This window comes from Haliotis rufescens, unplaced genomic scaffold, assembly GCF_023055435.1.
Source record: "Haliotis rufescens isolate VD_foot unplaced genomic scaffold, xgHalRufe1.0.p SCAF_21, whole genome shotgun sequence".
Lineage (NCBI taxonomy): Eukaryota > Metazoa > Mollusca > Gastropoda > Lepetellida > Haliotidae > Haliotis > Haliotis rufescens.
In genome coordinates this window covers 6,854,656-6,882,483 of record NW_025963902.1, presented here as the reverse complement: position 1 = coordinate 6,882,483, position 27,828 = coordinate 6,854,656, and the positions used below count along the sequence as shown (strand labels likewise).

General features: G+C 40.8%; 2 protein-coding genes across 2 annotated transcripts; both read right to left on the bottom strand.

Moving 5' to 3' along the window:
• Nucleotides 1–17,271, bottom strand: LOC124133324 (zinc finger protein 208-like). The gene is made up of 5 exons (XM_048401322.1): nucleotides 17,157–17,271; nucleotides 7,520–10,146; nucleotides 6,581–6,596; nucleotides 3,702–5,012; nucleotides 1–3,097 (listed from the first exon to the last, which is right to left on the bottom strand). The coding sequence occupies exons 2-5, from the start codon at nucleotides 10,059–10,061 to the stop codon at nucleotides 982–984; spliced, it is 5,985 nt and encodes a 1,994-aa protein (XP_048257279.1). The 5' UTR covers nucleotides 10,062–10,146; nucleotides 17,157–17,271; the 3' UTR covers nucleotides 1–981.
• Nucleotides 11,056–27,828, bottom strand: LOC124133290 (gastrula zinc finger protein XlCGF57.1-like). Its single transcript, XM_048401321.1, has 5 exons — nucleotides 27,279–27,828; nucleotides 26,664–27,001; nucleotides 25,911–26,357; nucleotides 25,260–25,685; nucleotides 11,056–11,247 (listed from the first exon to the last, which is right to left on the bottom strand). The coding sequence occupies exons 1-5, from the start codon at nucleotides 27,826–27,828 to the stop codon at nucleotides 11,056–11,058; spliced, it is 1,953 nt and encodes a 650-aa protein (XP_048257278.1).

The window sequence follows — 27,828 nt, the reverse complement described above, 5'->3', positions numbered from 1 at the left end:
ATACTTAACATCCATGGGTATTGCACTGATGACCAGGGGAATGACGACAACCACAGGTGATAGGGTTATGTCAATTGTATAATTGTCAAGTCTCGACAGGACATTCCTCCGTTGTAGTGGAAAGAAACCCTCAAACCCAAATGTAACCATGAAAGCTTGAAAATAGCCTTCATAAAAAAATACATGGCAAATACGAAGCTTGAATTTCATGAATTGAACATGAAATATGCACACGTCAATATGAAAATAAAATCACGAAAATACAAGAAAGTCTGGTCCGATCAAGTGAATTATCATTTATCAATTGTACTGTACAAACTCATACCACTCAATTCAACCAACACTGATAGGGGTAGATTCCTATAAGAATCCTCATGTATCTCCCCAGAGTATCTGATACTGTATATGGTTTCCTACACACAATGCACTGGTAAGGCTTGATTCCATTGTGACTAATCATATGGGATCGCAGGTGAACAGATTGTGTAAATCCTTTACCGCGTTCAACCCACTGATAACGCCTGTTTCCACTGTGAATGTCCATGTGTCTCTGAAGATGAGCTGCATGTGTAAATCCTTTTCCACATTCAACACATTCATAGGCTAGATTCCACTGTGAATCCTCAAGTATATCTTCAGATTACCTAATTTTGTGAATGTTTTCTCACACACAGTGCACTGTTAAGGTTTGATTCCACAGTGAATCATTGTGGGGGGTTTTCAGGTGAACAGATAATGTAATTCCTTTCCCACATTCACCACACTGATAATGTTTGACTCCACTGCGAATGTTCATGTATGTCTGAAGAGTGCCTTGTCCAGTAAATGTATCTTAAACACAAGGCACGATGAGGTTAGATTCCTTTGCGAATCCAAACGTGTTTCTGCAGAGAACCCAATGTTGTAAATGGTTTTCTTTCACAAAGTGCACTGATAAGACTTATCAGTGTATTGTATGTTTTCTCACAGACAGTGCACTGATTAAGGCTTGATTCCACTGTGAATGTTCATGTGTCTCTTCAGATTACCTGATGTTCTAAATGTTTTCTCACACACATTGCACTGATGAGACTTGATTCCACTGTGAATCAGTGTGTGCTTTTGCAGGCCTCTTGAACTTACAAATGTTTTTCCACATTCAAAACACTGATAAGGCCTAATTCCATTGTGACTTTCCATGTGTAACTTAAGATAGAGAGATTGTTTAAATGTTTTCTTACAAACAGTGCATTGATATGGCTTGATTGCACTGTGAATACTCATGTGTGACTTCAGGCTGCCTGATTGTGTGAATGTTTTCCCACATTCAACACACTGATAAGGTTTTATGCCACTGTGAATCCTCATGTGTGACTTCAGGTTGCCTAATTGTGTGAATGTTTTCCGAAATTCAACACACTGATAGGGTTTTATGCCACTGTGAATCTTCATATGATTCAGAAGTATAGCTGACGTTATAAATCCTTTCCCACATTCAATACACTGATAAGGCTTGATTCCACTGTGAATCCTCGTGTGCCGCTTCAGAGTGACGGATTCTGTAAATGTTTTCTCACATACACTACATTTATATGGTTTGATTCCACTGTGAATCCTCATGTGCTTCTTCAGGTCACCTGATTCTGCAAATGTTTTCTCACACACAATACACTGATACGGTTTGATTCCACTGTGAATCCTCATGTGCCTCTTTAGAGTACCTGAGTCTGCATATGTTTTCTCACACACAATGCACGTATAAGGTTTGATTCCATTGTGAATCCTTATGTGTCTCTGAAGTTTACTTGATACTGCAAATGTTTTCTCGCATACAATGCACCGATAAGGTTTGATGCCACTGTGACTCCTCATGTGGGACTGCAGATGGGCTGACCGTGTGAATGTTTTCCCACATTTAACACACTGATAAGGCCTAATTCCGCTGTGAATCATCATATGCATCTGCAGAGTACCTGACTCTGTAAAAGTTTTCTCACACACACTGCACTGATGAGGCTTGATTCCACTGTGAATCCTCATGTGCCTCTTCAGACCACCTGGCTCTGTAAATGTTTTCTCACACATACTACACTTATGAGGTCTGATTCCACTGTGAATCCTCATGTGCCTTTTCAGACCACCCGATACTGTAAATGTTTTCTCACACATACTGCACTCATGAGGCTTGATTCCACTGTGAATCCTCATGTGTGTCCGCAGAGTACCTGACTCTGTAAATGTTTTCTCACACATACTGCACTGATGAGGCTTGATTCCACTGTGAATCCTCATGTGCCTCTTCAGACCACCTGGCTCTGTAAATGTTTTCTCACACATACTACACTTATGAGGTCTGATTCCACTGTGAATCCTCATGTGCCTTTTCAGACCACCCGATACTGTAAATGTTTTCTCACACATACTGCACTCATGAGGCTTGATTCCACTGTGAATCCTCATGTGTGTCCGCAGAGTACCTGACTCTGTAAATGTTTTCTCACACATACTGCACTGATGAGGCTTGATTCCACTGTGAATCCTCATGTGCCTCTTCAGACCACCTGGCTCTGTAAATGTTTTCTCACACATACTACACTTATAAGGCTTGATTCCAATGTGAATCCTCATGTGCCTCTTCAGACCACCCGATGCTGTAAATGGTTTCTGACACACACTACACTTATAAGGCTTCATTCCAGTGTGAATCTTCATGTGTTCCTGCAGATTACCTGAATGTGTAAATGTTTTCTCGCATACATTGCACTTAAAATGTTTGATTCCACTGTGAATCCTCATGTGTGCATGGAGACCAGTTGATGCTGTGAATGTTTTCTCACACACACTACACTTAAAAGGCTTCATTCCAGTGTGAATCCTCATGTGTTTCTGCAGAGTACCTGATGCTGTAAATGTTTTCTCACACACACTACACTTATAAGGTTTGTTTCCACTGTGAATCCTCATGTGTGCCTGCAGATTACCTGAATGTGTAAATGTTTTCTTACATACATTGCACTTGAAATGTTTGATTCCACTGTGAATCCTCATGTGTGCCTGCAGAGCACTTGATGATGCAAATGTTTTCTCACACACACTACACTTTAATGGTTTGATTGCACTGTGAATCCTCATGTGTTGCTGCAGAGTACCATATTGTGTAAATGTTTTCTCACACACACACTGCACTGATAAGGCTTGATTCCGCTGTGGATCCTCATGTGTATCTGCAGAGTGCCTGATAGTGTAAATGTTTTCTCACACACACTACACTGATGAGGCTTGATTCCACTGTGAATCCTCATGTGGGCCAGCAGATTACCACATATTGTAAATGTTTTCTCACACACAATACACTGATAACGCCTAAAGCAACTGTTGATCCTCATGTGTTTCTGCATGACACCTGATTTTGTAAATGTTTTCCCACATCGAACATAATGAAAAAGCTTGATTCCACTGTGAGAAAGCATGTGCCTTTTCACGTCACCTGATTTACTACATGTTTCCCCGGACACACTACAGTTTTGAGACTGTTTTGCTGGACCACCATAATATTTGTGTTGCTGGAGATCACCTGTTTCCAGCGTGTCATTTATAGATTGTTTCTTGAGATCACCTCCTTCCAGCGTGTCATTTATAGATTGTTTCTTGAGATCACCTCCTTCCAGTGTGTCATTTACTGATTGTTTCTTGAGATCACCTCCTTCCAGTGTGTCATTTACTGATTGTTTCTTGAGATCACCTCCTTCCAGCGTGTCATTACGGATTGTTTCTTGAGATCACCTCCTTCCAGTGTGTCATTTACGGATTGTTTCTTGAGATCACCTCCTTCCAGTGTGTCATTTACGGATTGTTTCTTGAGATCACCTCCTTCCAGTGTGTCATTTACGGATTGTTTCTTGAGATCACCTCCTTCCAGTGTGTCATTTACAGATTGTTTCTTGAGATCACCTCCTTCCAGTGTGTCATTTACAGATTGTTTCTTGAGATCACCTCCTTCCAGTGTGTCATTTACGGATTGTCTCTTGAGATCACCTCCTTCCAGTGTGTCATTTACGGATTGTTTCTTGAGATCAACTCCTTCCAGTGTGTCATTTACAGATTGTTTCTTGAGATCACCTCCTTCCAGTGTGTCATTTACGGATTGTTTCTTGAGATCACCTCCTTCCAGTGTGTCATTTACAGATTGTTTCTTGAGATCACCTCCTTCCAGTGTGTCATTTACGGATTGTTTCTTGAGATCACCTCCTTCCAGTGTGTCATTTACGGATTGTTTCTTGAGATCACCTCCTTCCAGTGTGTCATTTACGGATTGTTTCTTGAGATCACCTCCTTCCAGTGTGTCATTTACAGATTGTTTCTTGAGATCACCTCCTTCCAGCGTGTCATTTACGGATTGTTTCTTGAGATCACCTCCTTCCAGTGTGTCATTTACAGATTGTTTCTTGAGATCACCTCCTTCCAGTGTGTCATTTACGGATTGTTTCTTGAGATCACCTCCTTCCAGTGTGTCATTTACAGATTGTTTCTTGAGATCACCTCCTTCCAGTGTGTCATTTACGGATTGTTTCTTGAGATCACCTCCTTCCAGTGTGTCATTTACGGATTGTTTCTTGAGATCACCTCCTTCCAGTGTGTCATTTACAGATTGTTTCTTGAGATCACCTCCTTCCAGTGTGTCATTTACGGATTGTTTCTTGAGATCACCTCCTTCCAGTGTGTCATTTACAGATTGTTTCTTGAGATCACCTCCTTCCAGTGTGTCATTTACGGATTGTTTCTTGAGATCACCTCCTTCCAGTGTGTCATTTACGGATTGTTTCTTGAGATCACCTCCTTCCAGTGTGTCATTTACAGATTGTTTCTTGAGATCACCTGTTTCCAGCGTATCAGTAACAGAGTGTTTCTTGAGATCACCTGTTCCCAGCAATTCTCCCTCACAGTCCATGATTTCATATGTCTCAGTAAAAAAGCCAGGATTCTGTGGCTGGCTTTGTACTGCCATTGTTAACTTAGGGATGGTATGGTGTTCACTGAAAACATAAAACAGTTGTCACTTGCCTCTATCAGATTAATGCGTTTCCTATATATGTTTCCACAAGACATCACCAGCAACAACTAGGGCTGGGGCCACATACATTTTTATTGTGATATTATATGTATCGTGATAAAATACTTGATACTGTAAAAAAGTCAAGTAATACGTTTACCTTTGATTAAAGTGGAACAGACCCGAAAACACACATTTTGAGGAATTTATATGACAGGTTCATTAGACCCGTGAAGATTCTTGAGTAGAATAGGCCTTCGGCAACCCATACTTGCCGTAAAAGGCTTGTCATAAAAGGCGACTTACGGGATCGGGTGGTCAGGCTCGCTGACTTGGTTGATATATGTCATCGATCCAAATTGCGTGGATCGATGCTCATGATGTCAATCACTGGATTGCCTGGTCGAGACTCGATTATTTTACAGACCGCCGTCTTTTAGCTGGAATATTGCTGAGTGCGGCGTAAAACAACAAACAAAACTATCGTTTGAATGGATCAAAAGGTTACCGAGTAAAAAGATGTTAACATCTCTGTTACCTAGTTAAACGTATTTAAATCTACCTTCACACGCAGGCCTTTTCGTATAAATATTAATATATGTTGTATAGCGCTTGTATAAAAAACAAATTCTCCAGAAAACATAATTAAGCGTTAAGAAACCTGACACACAGTTGGAATATTCAATCCGTTATCTCTTGGTTTTTTATACTTAACATCCATGGGTATTGCACTGATGACCAGGGGAATGACGACAACCACAGGTGATAGGGTTATGCTCTGGAATAATGACGTCATAAAGCTGTTACATAAGTACTTGTTGCCTAATACGTAATTATCCCTGAAAAATAGGAAAGCGTAAAATTTCTGTTTTGAGCACAGGAAGACGTATTTGCCTTGTCAAGCACTGGACATTAACATTTACTTTGATCCTTGTGTTTTTTGCGTTTGAGTCAACAGAACTTTACACGAAGCCCCTACTAATGATGTCAGTGTTAACGGCCTCGAAGGTGTAAAACGTCATGAAATTGTACAGATGTATCACAAACGAAGACTGAATACATAGCATGTGACATATGACATATGTTTGTATACTATAATACAGTTTTCACCAAAGTAATCTGATTCGGAAGTTAATAGACACTTATCTAGTTCGATATATCTACAGTCTACTTTGTAAAAAGGTTTTTTCATATTGAGTTTACAATTTTTTATTCAAGAAGAATTAGGTACAGGAAATTCAAAACGTAAAACCCACAGAATAAATTTCGGTTCATATAATCAAAACTAGAAATGGATATTATCTTATCTTACAGGCAACTAAATTGCATTTCATAATGGTTTTACGACAACCGATACACCCTTGTGATGCTCATGCTTCATGGTGCAGCCACACTCCTGAGTATATGTCATCAAATGTTACTATGTAACCGGTATAATTGTCAGGTCTCGACAGGACTGTTTGTACTGCACCTTCCTCCGTTGTAGTGGGAAAAACCCTTACACTAGAATGTAACCATGAAAGCTTGAAAATAGCCTTCATAAAAAAATACATGGCAAATGTGAAGCCTGAATTTCATGAATTGAAAATGAAATATGCACACGTCAATATGAAAATAAAATCACGAAAATACACGAAATCACGAAAATAAGTCTGGTCCGATCAAGTGAACATATAATGTAAACACTTTCCCACATTCACCACACTGAAAAGGCTTGATTCAATTGCGAATGTTTATGTTTGTCTTCAGAGTGCCTTGTCCTGTAAATGTATTTCAAACACAAGGCACTACGAGGCTAGATTGCTTTGCAAATCCCCACGATAATGTAAATGGGTGTTTTTTTTCACACAGTGCACTGATAAGGCTTGGTTCCGCTGTGAATCCTTATGTGTAACCTTATGTGTGCAGAAGAAAAGATCGTGAAAATGCTTCTCTACACATTCATAAGGCTTTAATCCACTGTGAATGTTCATGTGTGATTGCAGGTGAGATGAATATTGTAAATGTTTTCCCGCATTCAACACACTGATAGGGCTTGATTCCACTGTGAATCCTCATGTGTGTCTTCAGGTTACCTGATGTTCTAAATGTTTTCTCACATACAGTGCACTGATTAAGATGAGGTGAAGCTGGCTTTAACGTCGCGTCCAAGATTATTGCGCTTATATAGCGACGTGCATGCACGTGTGTGTGAGTGTGTGTGTGAGTGTGAGTGTGTGTGTGTGTGTGTGTGTGTGCGTGCGTGCGTGTGTGTGTGTGTCTGCTTGTACTAGTCCGGACTGATGCAGATTTATATCATGCCGCAGTTTAACATGGATACCCCACTCAGACACAGCATACTGACTCCGAGCCGATCAGTCCTAGTTTTAGCCCTTTGATGCAGAGCGCCAGACAGGGTAACAACAAGTACAATCTTTTAAGGTCTTTTGGTATGAGGCGGCCGGGGATCGAACCCCGGAGGCGGTCGCACTGATTAAGGCTTGATTCAACTGTGAATGTTCATGTGTCTCTGAAGATGTTGTGATCGTTTAAATCCTTTTCCACATTCAACACATTTATAAGGCCTGATGTCACTGTGAATCCCCATGTGTGTCTTCAGATTACTTGATGTTCTAAATGTTTTCTCACACACAGTGCACTGGTGAGGCTTGATTCCACTATGAATCAATGTGTGCTTTTGCAGGCCTCCTGGGCGTACAAATGATTTGCCACATTCAACACACTGATAAGGCCTAATTCCACTGTGACTTTCCATGTGTAACTTAAGATAGAGAGATTGTTTGAATGTTTTCTTACAAACAGTGCATTGATATGGCTTGATTGCACTGTGCAGCCTCATGTGTGTCTTCAGGCTACCTGATGCTGTAAATGTTTTCCTACATTCAACACACTGATAAGGCTTGATTCCACTGTGAATGCTCATGTGTGTCTTCAGACTAAATGAATATGTAAATGTTTTCTCACACACAAGACACTGATAAGGTTTGATTCCACTGTGAATCACCATGTGTCTCTGCAGAGTACCTGATACTGTGAATGTTTTCTTACACACAAGACACTGATACGGTTTGATTCCACAGGGGATGCTCATGTGTATTTTCAGGCGAGCTGAATATTTAAATGTTTTCCCACATTCAACACACTGATAAGGCTTGATTCCACTGTGAATCCTCATGTGGCTCTTCAGGTGAGATGATTGTCTGAATGTTTTATCACATTCAACACATTGATAAGGCTTGATTCCACTGTGAATCCTCATGTGGCTCTTCAGGTGATATGATTGTCTGAATGTTTTATCACATTCAACACATTGATAAGACTTGATTCCACTGTGAATCCTCATGTGGCTCTTCAGGTGAGATGATTGTCTGAATGTTTTATCACATTCAACACATTGATAAGACTTGATGTCACTGTGAATCATCATGTGGCTCTTCAGGTTAGATGATAGTCCGAATGTTTTCCCACATTCAACACACTGAAAGCGTTTTATGTCACTGTGAATGAGCATGTGTGCCTTCAGACTATTTGAATGTGTAAATGTTTTCTCACACACAATGCACTGATAAGGTTTGATTCCACTGTGCAGCCTCATGTGTGTCTTCAGACTACTTGAATGTGTAAATGTTTTCTCACATTCAACACACTGATAAGGTTTGATTCCTTTGTGAATTCTCATATGCCTCTGCAGAGAATGTGATACTGTGAATTTTTTCTTACACACATTACACTGAAAAGGTTTGATTCCAGTGTGAATCATCATGTGTCTGTTCAGAATAGCTGGTGACGTAAATGTTTTCTCACACACAGTGCACTCATGAGGCTTGATTCCACTGTGGCTCGTCATATGTCTCTTCAGTCTACACGAGTGTGTAAATCCTTTCCCACATTTAACACAGTGATGAGGCTTGATTCCACTGTGAATCCTCATGTGTGTCTTCAGATTACCAGATATTGTAAATGTTTTCTCACACACACTACACTTAAAAGGCTTGATTCCACTGTGAATCCTCATGTGTATCTGAAGAGTGCATGATAGTGTAAATGTTTTCTCACACACACTGCACTGAAAAGGTTTGATGCCAGTGTGAATCCTCATGTGTGCCTGCAGAACACTTGATGCTTTGAATGTTTTCTCACACACACTACACTTTAAAGGCTTGATTCCACTGTGAATCTTCATGTGTTTCTCCAGATAACCTGATGCTGTAAAAGTTTTCTCACACGCACTGCACTGATAAGGCTTCATTCCACTGTGAGTCCTCATGTGTTTCTGAAGAGTACCTGATGCTGTAAATGTTTTCTCACACACACTGCACTTAAAAGGCTTCATTCCAGTGTGAATCCTCATGTGTTTCTGCAGAGTACCTGATGCTGTAAATGTTTTCTCACACACACTGCACTGATAAGGTTTGATTCCACTGTGAATCCTCATGTGTGCCAGCAGAGCACTTGATGATGCAAATGTTTTCTCACACACACTACACTTAAATGGTTTGATTCCACTGTGAATCCTCATGTGTTGCTGCAGAGCACCATATTGTGTAAATGTTTTCTCACACACACTGCACTGATAAGGCTTGATTCCGTTGTGGATCCTCATGTGTATCTGCAAAGTGCCTGATAGTGTAAATGTTTTCTCACACACACTACACTTAAAAGGCTTGATTCCACTGTGAATCTTCATGTGTGTCTTCAGAGTGCCTGATAGTGTAAATGTTTTCTCACACACATTGCACTGATAACGCCTGAAGCGACTGTTGATCCTCATGTGAGTCTGCATGACGCCTGATTTTGTAAAGGTTTTCCGACGTCTAACATGATGAAAAGGCTTGACTTCTCTGTGACAAAACATGTGTCGTTTCATGTCACCCGATTTAAGACATGTTTCCCCGGACGCAATACACTTTTGAGACTGTTTTGCTTGACCACCATAATCTTTGTGTTGCTTTAGATCACCTGTTTCTAGCGTGTCATTTACAGAGTGTTTCTTGACATCATCTGTTCCCAGCAATTCTCCCTCACAGTCCATGATGTCATATGTTTCAGTAAAAAAGCCAGGATTCTGTGGCTGGCTTTGAACTTTCCTTATTACCTCAGGGATGGTATGGTGTTCACTGAAAACATAAAACAGTTGTCACTTGCCTCTATCATTAATGCGTTTCCTATATATGTTTCCACAAGAAACCACCAGCAACAACTAGGGCTGGAGCCACACCCATTTTGATTATGATATTATATCTATCATGATAAAATACTTGATACTGTAAATGGGTTTTTTTCAAATTCAACACACTGATAATATCTTAGCACAGTGATATTCCACATCCAGTACTTAATGACAGTTATGTGATTTGAAATAGTCTTTACTATAACGGGTCTTCAGTTGATTAATTGCCGTACCATTACCACTATTGGTTACCTTCCATTTGTCAGACAGCTTATACCAGAATTAGTCTAGGTCGGTTTGTCAAGCAATACGTGCCTGTTTACCTTTGATTAAAGTGGAACAGACTCGAAAACACACATTTCGAGGAATTTGGTATGACAGGTTAATTATACACTTTTAATTTTGAAATCATTCAAGCAATCACACGTTTTGAAGTAGAAATGGTATTAATTTATGTAAGATATAATATTATCACATTATTAGAAATACACTACATACTCATATGGAAGTGTTTACAAGAAGTTGCATAGTTTAAATTACTTACAGGATGTATTTCATAACATTATTTCAAAAGACACACTATACACAATATACACTGATAAGTACAATGTCTTTTTCAGCCCAGCTTCAGGTAACGTCCAACAGCATCCAAGAATTCAAGAGATATCTTTTGCCCACTGACAAACTCTCTGTTGACCGCTAAGCTCGGCGGGGGAGCATCACCAAAGTCTATTTGTGTCATTCTGTCATTCAATGCCTTGAAGTAAGCACACAGATTTGTACTGGCTGGGATGCTGATGTGGAAGACTGCAGTTGACACGGGCAACACGTACCATCCATGTAGACCGTATCGGCTTCAGCAAGACACCTCAGCTGGCTGCTCATCAGTGGAAAAGATCAGGATCTGGTCTTTATCCCCGTCTGTGAAGATGGGAAATCTTTCACCATCCCTGGTAGTGGTCCACTGCCCCTCAAGGTGAATATCAGCTCTGCTCTGTGGCAGGACAGGAATGGTTGTTCGACGTATCGATAGAGTATACTCTTCAAGCTGGGGAAGGAAGGAACATATGGAACGTGTTCTGGAGTTTGGCGGCCTACTTCTGCATTATAGTTAGTCTGGACAGGTGTTGCTTCTTCCCTGGACGGATCTCCAAGTGGATGGCAGTGGTCCGATACAGCTTTAAAGAAGTCAAAAACAGTGGAACATTTCCCTCGACAGGTTCTGGTGATACATCTCCAGTGTGTGGTCTGGCCTCTGGTTCGATTCTTAGAGTAGGTGAACCCATCAAGGACTACTTGTGAGGTTCATTTATGAGACTCAGTGTACTCCACTCCTTGTACTTTGCGTGAACCAGCCATGTTGGTGATACGTACCTTACTGAATTCATGTAATATAGTACGGCACATATGAGATTATACTCAGGTTATGGAAAAGTTTAATATTCTGGTATTTAATGTGTTCTTATTTTCCCTAAAATTGTATTTCATGAAAATAAAGCAACACAAACTCAACGGTAAAAGGTTTTTTATTTATCTTCATTGAATTCCCTATATTCTAAATCATTGAAAAAAAACTACTCTAAGTCCTTAAGAATAAAGCTTATAAACACAATCATAATTATAGTTGGAGTAGCTTACTGTGCCCACAGCTCATTCGTTAATAATACCAGGCAGTAACATTGGTCACACTTGACTGGTGTGTCTGTTGATTGGGTCGTCTGACAAATGGGATCAGGTTATGTGCCTTTTCATGCAAATATTCGAATTCCCGCACATATGTAGCTTCTGTTTTATTGGGTAGGAGCTCATATACTAAGGGGAACAAGTGACCTTCGAACTCAGCAGTAAAGGCAGTAGATCTGCTCAAACAGGCGTGGAGCAGTAGAAAATGTACCATCACAGTATAGAATATCGGCTGCATATAGGTGTTCAATATTCTTAGTAGCGGTGAATAGAAGGATTTCATGGGCGATTCTGTCAAGGAACTGGCCGCCGCCTTCAGTGTTGGAGAACTTGTCTTCAAGCAGTATCTCGGGACGTGAGGCAGGAAGACATCGGATGGTCATGTGACATGGGATTGTCTGTAAAGGATAGTCTTCATAGAACTGAAGGATGTAATCGCCCTCAGCAACAACTTCCTGGTGACGTCTTCGAGTTGAAATTGTTTAATAGCCATTACTTAGAAGTTGGCGGATGACAAGGTAGACACAATTCAGTCTTGTTTGACAACGGTATAAGGATCTATACCGAAACGTCGCTTTTTACTGTATTAAAGAAGATGTTATCCAAAAAATTGTGTCTACCTTCTCTTTGAGTTGATATTTCATCTCCATAGATGGTAGGGGTCAGCGTCGTTTTCGTCTTCGACCGCTAGATGAGTTCGAATGCAGCGACAAAACCCTTTTCATGTCCAATAGAAATCAGAGTCGATTGTACGATTCCGACTATTTCTTTGAGCATGTGTTTATGAATCAAATCAAATAGTGATGATACCAGGTGTTCGCGAAAAGATGAGCGTATCCTGCCCAAACCAAAACATGCAAAGACAAGTCAACTGTTCACCAATCAAAAAACACGGAAACATGTGGTACAAGTCAAAATAGGGAATTGCGTCGGGCATCATTGTTTTCACTAATGCGACAAACTTGGAAATGTCCTCCACATGTCTACCATAAAACGTTTCGAAAGTTTTACGGGGGCCTTGAAATTTTAACCTTGATCAAACAACTTCTGAGCAAGAATCATATGACGCTCTTTATTTGTAAACACATTCGAATCGTGAGTAGACTCGCTGCAGCAGTACACACTGTCAATGACTTGAGATTCTCTTCAACAGTAAACATGGTCAATAACCTTTTTGGTGTGGTTTGTTGTTTAACGCCGCACTCAGCAATATTCCAGCTATATGACGGCGGTCTGTAAATAACCGAGTCTTGATCAGACAATCCAGTGATTAATAGCATGAGCATCGATCCATGCAATTGGGATCGATGACATGCATCAACCAAATCAGCGAGCCTGACCACCCGACCCCGTTAGTCGCCTCTTACGATAAGCATAGTCGCCTTTTACGGCAAGCATGGGTTGCTGAAGACCTATTCTACCCCGGAATCTTCACGGGTCCAATAACTCTTTAATAGTTTTGATCTTCTTAAGCGCTTTGTCTGTAAACATAAATGTCAACGCAAGAGAGTAACCATCCTAGATTTTCTGCCGAAACAGATTCCACTTGGTGTAAAGGGCAAACAGTTGTGGATATTACATGAATGGGTCATTCAGTGATGACACCAGGTGTTCGGGTAAAGGGTAGGCGTGTCCTGCCCTACCGGTAGCAGCCGCCATTCATACAATTTGCATAAAAAAATATTTATTGCCTGACGCGTCACAGCAGTACTCCTGCCATGCAACGTCAGCCTGTAAACAAATCAAGTGATCGATGAACCAGTGACACGAGAGTACAGTAAACTACGGTTATTACGAACACGCTTATAACGAACTGACCGATATAACGAACTTACTTGTTAGCCCCGGCCATGTTTTGCAAATATGCTGTATATATGCTTATAACGAACTACGGTTATTACGAACTAAAATGGGGGGGGTCCCTTTTCAGTTCGTTATAACCGTGGTGTACTGTACCTTTAATGATATTGTTGAAATAATAAAAACGTTTTTGAATTACGTTTGCTGGGTACATGTGTAGAGTTTTTGGTGCCTATAAGTATAGTGAGTGAGTGAGTGAGTGAGTATGGTTTTACGCCGCTTTTAGCAATATTCTAGCAATATCACGGCGAGGGACACCAGAAATGGGCTTCACACATTGTGCCCATGTCGGGAATCGAACCCGGGTCTTCGGCGTGACGAGCGAACGCTTTAACCACTAGGCTACCCGACCGCCCCCTATAAGTATAGACCGCCTCCGTGGTCTTGTGGTAGAGCGTCCGCCCGGAGAGCGGAAGGTCCAGGGTTCGATCCCGGGCCGCGTCATACAAAAAGACGTTAAAAGATTGTACTTGTTGTTACCCTGTCTGGCGCTCGGCATTAAGGGGGCTAAAACAAGGACTGGTCGGCTCGGAGTCAGTATACTGTGTCTGAGTGGGGTATTCATGTTAAACTGCGGCATGGTATCTCAGTGAGCTAGCACTATAAATCGGCATCAGTCCGGACTAGTACAAGCAGCCACACACACACATACACGTGCATGCACGTCGCTATATAAGTGCAATAATCTTGGACGCGACGTTAAACCCAATTTCACCTCACCTCACCTTCGGCGTGACGAGCGAACGCTTTAACCACTAGGCTACCCGATCGCCCCCTATAAGTATAGAAAACCGTGAAGAAATATTTTCGTTTCGCAATACAGTTGGGGTGCAGTTTTAAAGTATCGGCCCAAACATTTTGTTGTTGTTGACTCAACATGAATAAATGCACGGAGCTTATGGTGAAACTGGGGGCACGGGTGGCCCCGTCGTCTAAGGCGCCGCGATTCGCTGTGCAGAGTTGCGTCCCTTGGGCACGCCAGAAACCTATGATTGTGGGTTCGAATCCCGGTTCGCCCCGATTATGTTTCTAGGTTTGTCAGCACCATACCCGTGCTCGTGGGTTTCACCGAAGTGGTAAACGTCTGAGACCTGCATCACTTCGGGCTTTCCTCCCACATTAAGCCGACACGCCGTGATATAACTGGAATAATGTTAAAAGCGGCGTTAAACCCAATTCACTCACTCACTATGGTGAAACTCGGGGAGCACCTACAGAAACATCGAGCCAGTTCAAGTAACACATGCGCATCGTGAGAAGACTCACTAGTTGCAACAGTCAATAACTCTGAATACCTCGTTTATATCATAAAGAGTATTTCTACTCATGTATTTCGGTATGCCTCGGTTTTATCATAAAACGGTATGCATTCCCGGTTCACCTCCCTCACGGCTATTCCATCGATTTGGCGCTCGCGATACAGCCGAATCCCTTGACTTATGAGTGAGTGAGTGTGTTTGGTTTTACGCCGCTTTTAGCAATATTCCAGCAATATCACCTGGGACACCAGAAATGGGCTTCACACATTGTACCCATGTCGGGAATCGAACCCGGGTCTTCGGCGTGACGAGCGAACGATTTAACCACTGGGCTACCCGACCGCCCCCTTGACTTATGAGTTCGTGTTTCCCGGGTCTATCTGATGTTGAAATATGGCGTTCCCGGACCATAACGAAATAAACCCCACTGTTATATTTTGAAAGGGCAATGGCTATTGAGTCATCCTGTGAAAAAATGAATACACATGGATGTGTTGGAAAGTTATGTAGAAATGGTATAAGTCATAAAAATAATTATCAATAATGATGAATCGATTCTTTGATTAATAATATAGAGATTCATCTTTGTTATTATTAATGTAATAATGATGCTCAGCTTTTGTTATCAATATGGAGGTTCGGTTTCAAGTCGGGCAGTGGTTAACCTTGTGGTTTAAGTGTTGGCTCGTCACGCCGACAACCTGGGTTCGATTCCCCACATGGGTACAATGTGGGGAGCCTTTTTTCCGGTGTCACTCACTCACCCAGTTTCAAGTATATCATATACGATGATTATACGATGTCCTGACACGAGCTGACAATAGCGAGCTGACACGAAATATTTCAGCACATGTCGCTGTTGAAAATGGGGTATGTGTCAGAGTTTACAATTCGCTTTTGTGGCGACGACTTTCGTGTCTGGTAACAGCTTAAAGAATGCTTCCTTCACTACAAGTAACAAGGGGCGTCATGTTCGTGACGTATTACGTTGCAACAGTCAAGGAAAATGCCAAACATATTTTCTAAAGTACTGTCGGAAATACTTCAAAACTCATATTGTACCGTATAACGTTAATAAAACAGATTATAGTATGTTTTATTGAAAATGCCCAAGCAAAAAGACTCGTCCTTGGTCGGATGTCAATCATTTAAATATGCCTTATTCTATATTCAATATTACAGGACCTTTCATTAGTTTTATTAAGTCCAATGAAGGAAACCATAAAGAGACAATAGATTTATACAAATACATTTTAACATGCAGATAATTATAATTTGAGAACCAAATGGTATATTGATGCCTGTTAATATGAGTGATGCGGTGGAATTGGAACAGATAATGGTATTTCGATAGTTTTAAGTGTTTAAGCACATCAGTTGAGTTGAGTTGAGTTGGGTTTAACGCCGCTTTTAACAGTATTCCAGTCATATCACGGCGTGTCAGCTTAATGTGGGAGGAAAGCCCGAAGTGATGCAGGTCTCAGACGTTTACTACTTTGGTGAAACCCACGAGCACGGGTATGGTGCTGACAAACCTAGACACATAATCGGGGCGAACCGGGATTCGAACCCACAATCATAGGTCTCGCGAATCGCGGTACCTGAGACGATTGGGCCACCCGTGCCCTCTAAGCACATCAGTAATATCTGACTACGATTCCCACGATGCATTGCACGTGTGTAGCACAATCATGGTTCAAAATTTTCATCTAGTGAAAAAAGAAAACTTGATTGAGATTGATGGGACGAACGGTCTACAAATCGTACGAGCAGAAGGTTCCTCCAACATGTAAGCGGATTCAATGTGAAATTAGAGAAACGTTAACGTCCGCCATGTTTCGTTTAGAGTAGCGCAAGCGCAGCCTTCCAGGACAACCAGTCGTGTTGTTAGGAGAGAAAATGCGAGGTTGAGTCAGTGCACTGATATCGATTGCAACGAGGAAGTATACCGTACGCACCAGCCCCATTACTGCGCTATAGCGCCACAGATGTCTCGTTATACCATATAACATATCGATCTAAAGGAGCTGACACGCCTTTCTGATACAACATCCTTCTTGCGATCTTAGGGAGCAGACACGCCTTTCCGATACAAATGGATAGCTAGCTAACAAACTAGACACAGCTGCTAAGCAGACGTTATGAAATAGCGTACCTTCGAAGTCATTCGCGATGTAATCCTGTATTCTGCCTTAGTCACTTTCATTCGAATGTCGCCATTGCGTATGACCGCCGAGCGTTGTGTGATACGTATGTATAGCGCCAACAGTCCCCGCTAGGGGCGCTGCGGAAGCTCTTGTGAGAGCTGACGCGTACCCTGCTCTTGGTTTCAACAGAGGCAGAGAACCAGTCTATTTTGCTATAGCTCGGTTCACTGATCCCGTGATACATATTTTTATGACATTTTCCGTGCGTGTTATATTTCTCATGACAAGTGCTCAAAATCGTGTTTACGTATTTCACAAAATGTGTTTTGATGGACGAAATATTTAATGAGAATAAGAGACTTCAGACACTGTTCAATACCTAAATACAACAAAATCAATACAGAAGAAGTTGTTGTTTGTTCAACGCCGGACGGAATACAGACGAAGAAAATGAGAAGAAACTGTTTTATTTATGTGTCACATGTTGTATGTGTAAACATTATAAAAACGTGCATACAATACATACAATATCAGGCAATAAAAGGCATATGGGACACAATGAACAATGAAAAACATTGTTTATATGATATACTTACAGGATTGCGAAACCCAATAAAAAATGATTACAATTATAAATAATAAAATGTTGCCTACGTGCAAACATGTTTTTTTTAAATAAATGCGGCAAAAGGTTTTAGATACGTGTTACAATTCAAGAGTGCTGTCTTGTCGATAGGAGAGAGGAGAGAATGAAATACTTAGAATATGTAGGATCAGACTTTATAATTCTCAACCATAAATCATATCTTAAGTCAGAATAAAATGGACAATTGATGAGAAAATGTATCTCATCTTCTGCAGCGTTATTATTACATAATTTACAAATTCTATCCTGTAAAGGTGTGCTAGGTTTAGCAAATCTACCAAATTCAATTTGTAAGGGTAATGTGCCACAGCGTAACTTGCTTCGGATACTACGATGGGACCTGTTCATAATACATGTAACATAGAGTTCAGCTGCAAAACATGCAAATATATGCAAATACATGCAAATACATGCAAATACATGCAAAACCTGACCCCCCAATACCCCTAACAATGGGATGTACCTTGTAATAGTAGAGCAGTCCAGTGAGTGAGTGAGTATGGTTTTACGCCGCTTTTAGCAATATTCCAGCAATATCACGGCGGGGGACACCAGAAATGGGCTTCACACATTGTACCCATGTCGGGAATCGAACCCGGGTCTTCTGCATGACGAGCGAACGCTTTAACCACTAGGCTACCCGACCGCCCAGCAGTCCAGTGAAGGTTAAAGCAACGATAAGCCGACAAGGAATACACCGATAACAATCTGATAGTCTGATGGATAAGGTCAAACATATCTATGCTAAATATATGACAACAACCATTCATCATATTTCGGGAATGACATGTTCATTTTTGTTTTCAAATACGCACACACTTTAAAATCTTTCTATCTGTAGTAGGAAAATGTTTTCCTTATATTCCATTCTATTTTTCTTCACATTTTGAGTTTTTCATTTTTGACCAAACATAACGGCTTCCGCGGACTCATTACCGTTAAGAGGGGGTACGGGTGGCACAGTCGTCTGAGGCTCCGCGATTCGCTGTGCAGAGTGGTGTCCCTTTGGCACGCCAAAACCTATAATTGTGGGTTCGAATCCCGGTTCGCCCCGATTATGTTTCTAAGTTTATCAGCACCATACCCGTGCTCGTGGGTTTCACCAAAGTGGTAAACGTCTAAGACCTGCATCACTTCGGGCTTTCCTCTCAAATTAAGCTGACACGCCGTGGTATAACTGGAATAATGTTAAAAGCGGCGCTAAACCCAATTCACTCGAATCCCGGTTCGGCCCGATTATGTTTGTAGGTTTGTCAGCACCATACCCGTGTTAAAACTCACTCACTCACTCTTGTTACCTGTTCCTTCTGTTCACCCAAGTTGGCCATACCCACAGAACTCCTGGGGAACCGTTCTGTGGTTAGCAATCTCGTGTCGTCATCCGTAATGAAACCAAGTTTCATATAGTGATTAAATCATGATTAAACACATTTTCATAACTATAATTAACTAGGTATTGATGGAATGTGTTTTTTTCTGCGTGAGAGAAATTTAACTGTCGATTCTTGATATATAAATCTTTTGAATTAATAAAGACCTTTTTTTTCGTTTCATATACATTGAAACGAAAATGTACACCGGCAGCTTTGTCAAGCAATGGATCAGTTCTTAATTTCTCATAGATGTCTGTTGTAGCACAGTCATGGTTGCTGTGGCTCAGTCGTCTAAGGCGCTGTAATTCGCTGTGCAGAGTTGCGTCCCGTGGACACGCCAGGAACCTATGATTGTAGTTTCGAATCACGATTAGCCATTATGTTTCTAGGTTTGTCAACACAAAGTGGTGAACGTCCAAGACCTCCATCACTTCGGGCTTTGCTCTCACATCAAGCTGACACGCTGTGATATAACTGGGATACTTTTAAAAGCGGAGTTAAACCCAACGCACCTAAGTTACCCTTGATTAAACCTGATTAACTCTGTTCATTTCTGAGTTCTGAGAGCCAGAAATGTGGTAACGTCGAACGACTATTGCTAGTCCCCCCCCCCCCCCCCCCCCCCCCCCCCCACACACACACACATACACATACACGCACACACACACAAACACACACACACCTCTTTATCTTTTGCTGTGAGGATATAAAAACTTATATCAACTCTGTTTTATAAGTTATTTCTTGTCGGATATGACATTAAATACTATCTACTGAGACATTAAATGACATGACATTAAATACTATTTAAAATCCTCACTTTAAAGTTGAATGAAAATAAAAATACATCACACACACTCGTACATTTCACAGTATGTGTTTTCTGCAGAGATTTCTATAGGATATGGGGGCGGTCGGGTAGCCTAGTGGTTAAAGCGTTCGCTCGTCACGATCTAAGTCACTATTTCGATCGGATGAAGATGTGTTATTCGCGTGTATCTATACCCATCCTAATGATTCTGTGTGGTATCAGACTGAATCCGTAAAAATATTGATGTGAATGTTACAAGACTCACTTCTTGATATCTTAAAACATTTGGAGGGGGCACGGGTCTAAGGCGCCGCGATTCGCTGTGAAGAGTTGCGTCCCTTGGGCACGCCAGAAACCTATGATTGTGGGTTCGAATCCCGGTTCGACCCGATTATGTTTCTAGGTTTGTCAGCACCATACCCGTGCTCGTGGGTTTCACCGAACTGGTAAACGTCTGAGACCTGCATCACTTCGGGCGTTCCTCCCGTATGCGCCGTGATATGACTGGAATACTGTTTAAAGCGGCGTTGAAACCCAACTCACTCACTACAACATTTTGATGAAGCGTATTTTTTCCTTGGAGGTGACTTTAATGCCAAAACAGCTAGTGAACCCGACTTCATAGATGATGACACAACAGTAAGACTGGATCTGTGTGTCTTTGGTTATTTATTTTATAAACTTAATCGAAAGCCCTGATCGTGTAAAAAACATTAAATAAAACAGGAACTCAGTTACAAGTGAACAATGATATTATAAAGGGAAATGTATTGAGTGCGTGCGTTCAGTAAAACGTCATCCCGTGATAAGGTACTAAAAGTGCGGCCTCTCTTATTATATTAAGGACATTACACAGATATAAGTCAATTCCATTCTATCCGTTTTAGGATATTTGATGCTAACTTATGCCTATTTGATTGTATAGGTCGGATGTCGGGGGTTGGATAGTATAGCAAATCTAGAAAGCATTCCCATGTTTGCATGTTAACGTTTCCTTTGACCTCAACACCAAATTACCCAGTATTGAGAAGAATGTGGCAGATACCCTTTGTGTTAGATTTTGGATTAGATTAGTGTATGTGGCAAACGTCAGATATTCACAAAAGTGTAATAATATGCTTTATGTTTTGTTGATTTCGCTAAGGCATTTTATTCCGTTCAAAGAAAAAACTCTGACACTTATTTGGTAAACATGGGTGGGCATCAAAGATGGAAAAATCATTAAAAGCCATTTACGAATCAGTTAAAGCTTGTGAACGAACCAATGGCAATAACCTTACAAGTATGTTTGATTGCCCTTTGGGAGTGCGTCAGGGTTGTGTATTAAGCCCATTCTTGTTCTCTTTCATTATAAATGAAGTTGTTCTCAAAATTAACTCAAAATCTAAAAATGGCATCCAGTTATATCCAGATCTAATAGAAATATTCCTTTTACTTTTTGCTGACGATGTTGTTCTTTTTTCTGATTCGGGAATTGATTCGTCAAATCAATATTTTGGAAAAGTATTGTGACAAGTGGACACTGTCCGTCAATCTAAATAACACTAAAGTTCTTGTTTTTAAAAGCGGTGAGAAATTATCAAAATTAGAGAAGTGGATATACAAAGATGCACATATAGAGGTAGTCACATCTTATACTTACCTTGGAATATTGTGTACAAGGACTTTGAGTTGGAATAAATATCTAGAATCTACATCTTTTAAAGCTAAGAAAGTGTTGATGTCAATCCTACTAAGTTTGTTAGAATATAATAATCTGCCCTGTAATTTATACTTTCAAATTCTTTAGACAAAGATAATGCCAATTTTACTTTATGGATCAGAAATATGGGGTTATAGAAAATATGAGTGTATAGAAAAAGTTCATCTTTATGCGTGTAAACGTGTAATTGGGGTTCGCTCTCCCCAAATGGTATTGTACTTGGGGAATGTGGCAGATATCCATTGTATATATTTTCGCTTAAGCGCTGTATAAATTATTGGTTAAACTAACGACTCTTCCATCCACGCGATACCCAGTAAAAGCCTTTAACATGCTGTTCTATTTGGATCAAAATGCCAGTCACTCATGCAATAAAAATAATTGGGCAATAAATATCAAAATCACCCTTTTCAGTTTAGGCCTTGGATACGCATGGGTGGATCAGGGTGTTGGAAATGTCAAGATGTTTATGACATTATTACTTCAAAGATGGTGTGATTTCAGCAAATGTGGATAAGAAAACTAAGAAATAGCAAGTGTACATATACCTATTCTCTCTTCAAACAAAAATATATACTCGAAGAATATCTAATATATGTTACAATAACAGCGCAGTTCAGAACAGGATATTATGATTTAAATATCTATAAAGGTATATTTAAAAAGTCTTACAATATCTGTACATCTTGTAACCTTAATATTGTAGAAAATGAGTGTCATTTTATGCTTCTGTGTAAACTCTATCGTCAATTAAGAAACAAGTATACTCCAAAGAAGTTTATAACTTACCCAAATATTAATTTGTTTTGCATACTCATGTCAAACTCAAATATAACTTTATTACAAAGTATTGCATTGTACATACATCATGCATTGTTAGTTAGAAGAAACACCCTCCCTTGTAAATACGTTGAACTATGGGCCTGTGGCCTTTCAATTTGAATGAATAAAACAATTTGATAATATGTTTTACAAGCAGAAAATAAGTGTAAAAATTCAATTCCTGCCTCGGGAACAAATACCAAGGCTAGGATGTCCGTTTGAACGGAACTGGCACACCCTTCTTTTCAGCAATTCTAAAGCTAGAAATTTTACTTTCCAAAAGGTAACTGTGGAACAGAATTATGCCTTAAGCATATAATAATTTCAAAATCCTGTGTGGCCATGGCACAATCTTGTTGCCGTTACCATGGTCTCAAAATAGAAACTGGCAGTCTTTTTAAAAGAGATAAAAGGCTGTGCACTCTTTGTAAGGAAGGTTATACACAATATATATACGCAAATACAATACGTTTTTGGCATCAACGGATGCGAATATAGTCACACACCTGGCTATGTTTATTTATAATCATATTGCTTCAAAAGGATCGATATTGACTGATGTCTATGTCACATACATTATATGCTGACTGATCACCTGTATGAGTGAGTGAGTGAGTATGGTTTTACGCCGCTTTTAGCAATATCACGGCAGGGGACACCAGAAATACTTGTATGAACATGGGCCGGAGGCCTAACTTCTTCGTGAATAAAGAATTCTATACATACTACTTAAGGTACTGTGATTTATCGTAATTAAAAAAATCGTTTACACAATGGAAACAATTCATGGACAGAGTCTGTTATTTTCACGTGCATATCTGTGTAGCAGCTAATGATACGCTTGATGCTGAGGTTGATTGATGACACTTGTGACAGTACAAGCTGAAAATAAAGATGGAAAATAGCTTAACTTTGATGAACGTGTGTGCTTTATATGCCACGACCTGTGTCATTATAAAGTGGTATTTATTTTTATCCATATGAGAGGCTTTGGTTGCTTTTAAATGCCCGGACCAAGTCAGACAGAATACTTCTGACAGATATTGTGTAGAGAATACCGAGGGAACGTGTTTGCTTTAAATGCCTCTATGAAATTATGAAGTAGTGTCTATTTGATGATGATACTGATGATACATCAATGAGGTTTAAGTTGTATTTAGGTAGATACAATTCTGTTCTATACACATGGACGCAATTGACGATACATCTAAGAGGATTAAGCAGCGTTTGAATGCCTTCGTGGTCCAGTTGAAGAGCGCCTGTCCGGAGAGAGCTTCGATCCACGGCCTTGTCATACCAAACGACGTAGTCATACAGAACAGACGGAACACTCCCATGGTATCAGAGGTCCAAGCAGGAAATAAAAGATTAACCGATAACACGTTGATTTTTTTATTATTTAGCAGTTGTAATGTATACATGTATACAAGCTCAATTCAAACAATTGATCACACTGTGACTCATCAGGCTACCTGGCACTGTAAATCCTATCCCACATTGACCACGCTAAAGCTGAATTCCAGTGTGAATCCTCATGTGTTTCTTAAGACCACTTGCAGATGTAAATGTTTTCTCACAAACAATGCACTGATAAGGCTTGATTTCGGATTGAACCCTCGTGTGTCTCTGCAGATTACTCGAGTCGGTAAATCCTTTTCCACATTCAGTACACTGATAAGGTTTGATTCCACTGTGAGTCCTCACATGTATCTTCATGCTATGCGAATCTGTAAATCCTTTCCCACATGCAACACACTTAGACGGGTTGATTCCCATGTTAACCCTCATGTGTTTTCGAAGATTCCGCGGCAGTGTAAACCTTTTTCCACATTCAACACACTGATATGGCTAGATTCCAGTGTGAATCCTCATGTGTGTCTTCAGTCTTCCCGCTACTGTAAATGTTTTCTCACACACAATGCACTGATAAGGCGTGATTCCACTGTGAATCCTCATGTGTTTCTGCAGGCTACCTGACTCTGTAAATTGTCTCCCACATTCAACACACTGATAAGGCTTGATTCCAGTGTGAATCCTCATGTGTGTCTTCAGTCTTCCCGATACTGAAAATGTTTTCTCACACACGATGCACTGAAAAGGCTTGATTCCACTGTGAGTCCTCATGTGTGTCTGCAGGGACCCTAACTGTGTAAAGCTTTCTCCACATTCATCACACTCATAAGGCTTGATTCCACTGTGAATCCTCATGTGTGTCTGCAGATTACCTGATTGTGAAAATGTCTTCTCGCACACATTGCACTGAAAAGGCTTGCTTCCATTATGAGTCCTCATGTGTCTCTTCAGACTGTTTGATTGTGTAAATCCCTTCCAACATTCACCACACTGATAGTACTTGATTCCACTGTGAATCCACATGTGTGTCTGCAGGTGACATGGTCGTGAAAATTCTTTCCCACATTCAACACACTGAAAAGGCTTGATTGCACTGTGAACCCTCATGTGTCTCTGAAGGCTACCTGGCTCTGTAAATCTTTTCTCACATTCAACACACTGATAAGGCTTGATTCCACTGTGAATCCTCATGTGTTTCTTAAGGTCAGATGGTTCTGTAAATCCTTTTCTACATTCAACACACTGATAAGGCTTGATTCCACTGTGAATCCTCATGTGTTTCTGCAGAGTACACGACTCTGTAAATTGTCTCCCACATTCAACACACTGATAAGGCTTGATTCCAGTGTGAATCCTCATGTGTGCCTTCAGTCTTCCCGATACTGTAAATGTTTTCTCACATACAATGCACTGAAAAGGCTTGATTCCACTGTGCGTCCTCATGTGTGTCTGCAGGGACCCTAACTGTGTAAAGCTTTCTCCACATTCATCACACTCATAAGGCTTGATTCCACTGTGAATCCTCATGTGTGTCTGCAGATTACCTGATTGTGAAAATGTCTTCTCGCACACATTGCACTGAAAAGGCTTGCTTCCATTATGAGTCCTCATGTGTCTCTTCAGACTGTTTGATTGTGTAAATCCCTTCCAACATTCACCACACTGATAGGACTTGATTCCACTGTGAATCCACATGTGTGTCTGCAGGTGACATGGTCGTGAAAATTCTTTCCCACATTCAACACACTGAAAAGGCTTGATTGCACTGTGAACCCTCATGTGTCTCTGAAGGCTACCTGGCTCTGTAAATCTTTTCTCACATTCAACACACTGATAAGGCTTGATTCCACTGTGAATCCTCATGTGTTTCTTAAGGTCAGATGGTTCTGTAAATCCTTTTCTACATTCAACACACTGATAAGGCTTGATTCCACTGTGAATCCTCATGTGTTTCTGCAGAGTACACGACTCTGTAAATTGTCTCCCACATTCAACACACTGATAAGGCTTGATTCCAGTGTGAATCCTCATGTGTGCCTTCAGTCTTCCCGATACTGTAAATGTTTTCTCACATACAATGCACTGAAAAGGCTTGATTCCACTGTGCGTCCTCATGTGTGTCTGCAGGGACCCTAACTGTGTAAAGCTTTCTCCACATTCATCACACTCATAAGGCTTGATTCCACTGTGAATCCTCATGTGTGTCTGCAGATTACCTGATTGTGAAAATGTCTTCTCGCACACATTGCACTGAAAAGGCTTGCTTCCATTATGAGTCCTCATGTGTCTCTTCAGACTGTTTGATTGTGTAAATCCCTTCCAACATTCACCACACTGATAGGACTTGATTCCACTGTGAATCCACATGTGTGTCTGCAGGTGACATGGTCGTGAAAATTCTTTCCCACATTCAACACACTGAAAAGGCTTGATTGCACTGTGAACCCTCATGTGTCTCTGAAGGCTACCTGGCTCTGTAAATCTTTTCTCACATTCAACACACTGATAAGGCTTGATTCCACTGTGAATCCTCATGTGTTTCTTAAGGTCAGATGGTTCTGTAAATCCTTTTCTACATTCAACACACTGATAAGGCTTGATTCCACTGTGAATCCTCATGTGTTTCTGCAGAGTACACGACTCTGTAAATTGTCTCCCACATTCAACACACTGATAAGGCTTGATTCCAGTGTGAATCCTCATGTGTGCCTTCAGTCTTCCCGATACTGTAAATGTTTTCTCACATACAATGCACTGAAAAGGCTTGATTCCACTGTGCGTCCTCATGTGTGTCTGCAGGGTACCTACCTGTGTAAAGCTTTTCCCACATTCATCACACTCATAACGCTTGATTCCACTGTGAATCCTCATGTGTGTCTGCAGATGACCTGATTGTGAAAATGTCTTCTCGCACACATTGCACTGAAAAGGCTTGCTTCCATTATGAGTCCTCATGTGTGCCTTCAGACTGTTTGATTGTGTAAATCCCTTCCCACATTCACCACACTGATAAGACTTGATTCCACTGTGAATCCACATGTGTGTCTGCAGCTGACATGGTCGTGAAAATTCTTTCCCACATTCAACACACTGATAAGGCTTGATTCTACTGTGAATCTTCATGTGTTTCTTAAGGTCAGATGGTTCTGTAAATCCTTTCTCACATTCAACACACTGATAAGGTTTGTTTCCACTGTGAATCCTCATGTGTCGCTGGAGGTAATCCGATGCTGTTAAAGCTGTTTCCACATTCAACACACTGACACGGCTTGATTTCACTGTGAATCCGCATGTGTCTCTGCAAGTTATTCGATGCTGTGAATCTTTTTCCACATTCAGTGCACTTGTAAGGCTGGATTCCACCGTGAATCCTCATGTGTGTCTTCGGATTTCTTGAAGCTGCAAATGTTTTCTTGGGATCACCTGTTTCCAGCGTGCCAGTTACTGATTGTTTCTGGAGATCACCTGTTTCCAGCGTGCCAGTTACTGATTGTTTCTGGAGATCACCTGTTTCCAGCGTGCCAGTTACTGATTGTTTCTGGAAATCACCTGTTTCCAGCGTGCCAGTTACTGATTGTTTCTTGAGATCACCTGTTTCCAGCGTGCCAGTTACTGATTGTTTCTTGGGATCATCTGTCTCCAGCGTGCCAGTTACTGATTGTTTCTTGGGATCACCTGTCTCCAGCGTGCCAGTTACTGATTGTTTCCTGGGATCATCTGTTTCCAGCGTGCCAGTTACTGATTGTTTCTTGGGATCATCTGTCTCCAGCGTGCCAGTTACTGATTGTTTCTTGGGATCATCTGTTTCCAGCATGTCAGTAACACATTGTTTCTTGGGATCATCTGTTTCCAGCATGTCAGTTACAGGCTCTGCATTGAGATCACTTGTTTCCAGCAAGTCTCTCTCAGAGTCCCTGACTGCACATGTTTCAGTAACAGAGCCAGGAATATGTCGTTGGCTTTGTACTTCCAT